We start from the raw sequence: 2,500 nt of genomic DNA, 5'->3' as shown, positions 1-2,500 counted from the left end.
CAAGATTGTGTCACCGTTCCTTTGTTCACCGGAAACCAAACCGGAGGCTCGAATCCGGACGTGCAACGACATCCCTTGTCCACCTCGGTGGAATTACTCGGAATTTACACCCTGCTCCAAGAGTTGCGGCTTTGGCATACAGACACGAGAGGTGACCTGCATCCACGAAGTAACGCGCGGTGGTGAGAACACGATGATCGTACCGAACAGCATGTGCACAACGAAACCGCAACCCGATCGTCAGTATTGCAACATCATCGACTGTCCGGTGCGCTGGGAAACCTCCGAGTGGAGCAAATGTTCCAAGTAAGTCGGGGAGGACTTCAACTGGTCCCTCAATCGACGACATGTTATACCAACGTTTCTTTTCCGCAGATCGTGTGGTGGTGGCTTCAAGGAACGGCGCGTCGAGTGTAAACAGATCATGGCTCAGGAGCACAAGGTAGAACGGCCTCCTTCGATGTGTCCGAGCAGCAAACCACCGGACAAGAAGCCGTGCAATACGAAAGCGTGCGCACCGGAAGACCAGCGGCCACCGATTGCCGTCACCAACTCGACCTTCATCCAGCACGATCCGAAGAAGAACAAGATCACTCTGAAGATTGGTGGCGCAGCGACCGTATTCTACGGTACGCAGGTCAAGATCAAGTGTCCGGTGAAGCGCTTCAATCGCACGAAGATCCGTTGGTCAAAGGATCAGCATCCACTGCTGAAGACGAAGAAGATTAAGATGTCGAAGAAGGGTGCGCTCCGTATATTGGACGTGACGTTCCGGGAGGCGGGTACCTACACCTGCCATGCCGGTCTCAGTCATGCCGATTTGAAGTTGGGTGTCAAACCGAAGCCCGGTAATGAGGCACAGGCCGAGGAACATGAACGCCACCGGGAAGGAGCTGACCTCAATGCACTGAGGGCGAATTCATACGCGATGGCGAATGGGAACGAAGATGACAAGAGGTAATGCTGGATGCTGCATCTGTGCTCATTAACGCTAATGGAAAGTAACTAATGCTATGCTTATCCTGCTTCTTCAGTGCTCAAAGGAACAGGGATCGAAATCGGGGGAGAAACCGACAACGAAAGCAACAGGATCCGACGCTCAGCGAGCCCGATGGATCCGACGATGAGGTAAGTCGGTCGTGAAGCCCGTCGGTCCGGTGTTATCTTCGCTCAACTCACAGAATGCTAACATTCGCGACTTCCAATGGCCGCTAGGCGAAGCGCATTCGACATTTTGTAGCAACTAAACTATCTTATCCTGGTCCTTACCTCAGGCTAGATAAGCTCCTAACCACGATCTTTCTCTTTCTCTCTCTCTCTCTCTCTCTCTCTCTCTCTCTCTCTCTCTCTCTTTCTCTATTTATCTTTCTGCGCATTTCTCTTTCCATCAATCTTCCTATTGCAATATGCTGCTGACTTCCGTATTACCATAACCCCAACATCAACGCTCGAACCAAAAAAAAAATACATTCGCACCCCAATCTTGCTCCAATAAAACGTCCCCCGTAATGTCCATATTGTGTCACACAACTGACCCAGGAGCCACTGAGGTCCCACTCGCAAATGACCGTTTCTGGTAGTACGGTTGCGTCAGACGCTTCGGCGGCGGCCAGCTCCGGTACGCGCACGATGCCGATGCCTCACTTTCAGCATCTACTGGCCGGGTTACAGGTGAGATGAGGAGTTTTACCAAATCTGTTCCGCAGTTGTTCCGCATTCACGACGGAGAGACACACTCTAGTGGCATCATTCCGTTGCACTTTCATCCATTTCTTTTTTCCGTTCTACGTTGCTTCTTCAATGTTTCGAATTACAGTTGTCGAATGACTTGGTGTCGATATCTCATCTGTGCTACCTCTGCATGTCAACGTCATCTTTCGTTCGGCATTACGATAGCTTAAAGCAATTCTGTGTGCTTTCGTTGTGTGTTTCGTTTCGTCCATAAGCTCGCTGTTCTTTTCTGTTTCGTCGCTTAGTGTGTCCCTCCTCAATTTCATTTCATTTCATTGAGCACGATGCTTCCGGTGCAAGGTTCGTTTGATGAGTTGCAAGAACATGCTTTTCTCATCTAGTGTCAACGCTAGGACTCGCACGTTGTATCCTCACGGATGGGTAGCAATATGGTGAATGCAATTCATCTTCTCCTACTACACAGCATTTACATTTAGTTTATTAGTTACGGGAAGGGCAACTCCACTTGAGCTTTTATTTGATCCTGTGGCACAAGTAAATCGTGTATTTAACTAGCTGAGGTGCGACGAACATTATCGTATGTTCATTGTCAACTATTGGCTCGTGTTGGGTCGCTTTTCCTGTTTTCCCACACAAAATCCCCGGGACAAAAAGCCCTCATTGGCCATTATGAGATTATTATAGATTTCGGGCAACAAGGCAATCTGCCCTTTGAAACGATTGAATCTTTAATGTCAAAATGAAAATGGTATGGCACGCGTGGCGTGGTGACCAGCAGCAGCATTCAATTGATTTTCAAAACAAATTC

General features: G+C 49.0%; 1 protein-coding gene across 1 annotated transcript in view; it reads left to right on the top strand.

Moving 5' to 3' along the window:
• Positions 1-2,500, top strand: part of LOC125951803 (ADAMTS-like protein 1) — a 122,275-nt gene that overhangs the window by 112,831 nt on the left and 6,944 nt on the right. The window contains exons 12-14 of the mRNA XM_049680859.1: positions 1-306; positions 376-957; positions 1,035-1,128. The exon at positions 1-306 is cut by the window's left edge and continues 141 nt beyond it. Coding sequence (XP_049536816.1) covers positions 1-306; positions 376-957; positions 1,035-1,128 — 982 coding nt within the window. The remainder of the gene's footprint in view (positions 307-375; positions 958-1,034; positions 1,129-2,500) is intronic.

Source organism: Anopheles darlingi, chromosome 2 (assembly GCF_943734745.1).
Source record: "Anopheles darlingi chromosome 2, idAnoDarlMG_H_01, whole genome shotgun sequence".
Taxonomy (NCBI): Eukaryota; Metazoa; Arthropoda; class Insecta; order Diptera; family Culicidae; genus Anopheles; species Anopheles darlingi.
This window is presented reverse-complemented; position numbering and strand designations above follow the sequence as displayed.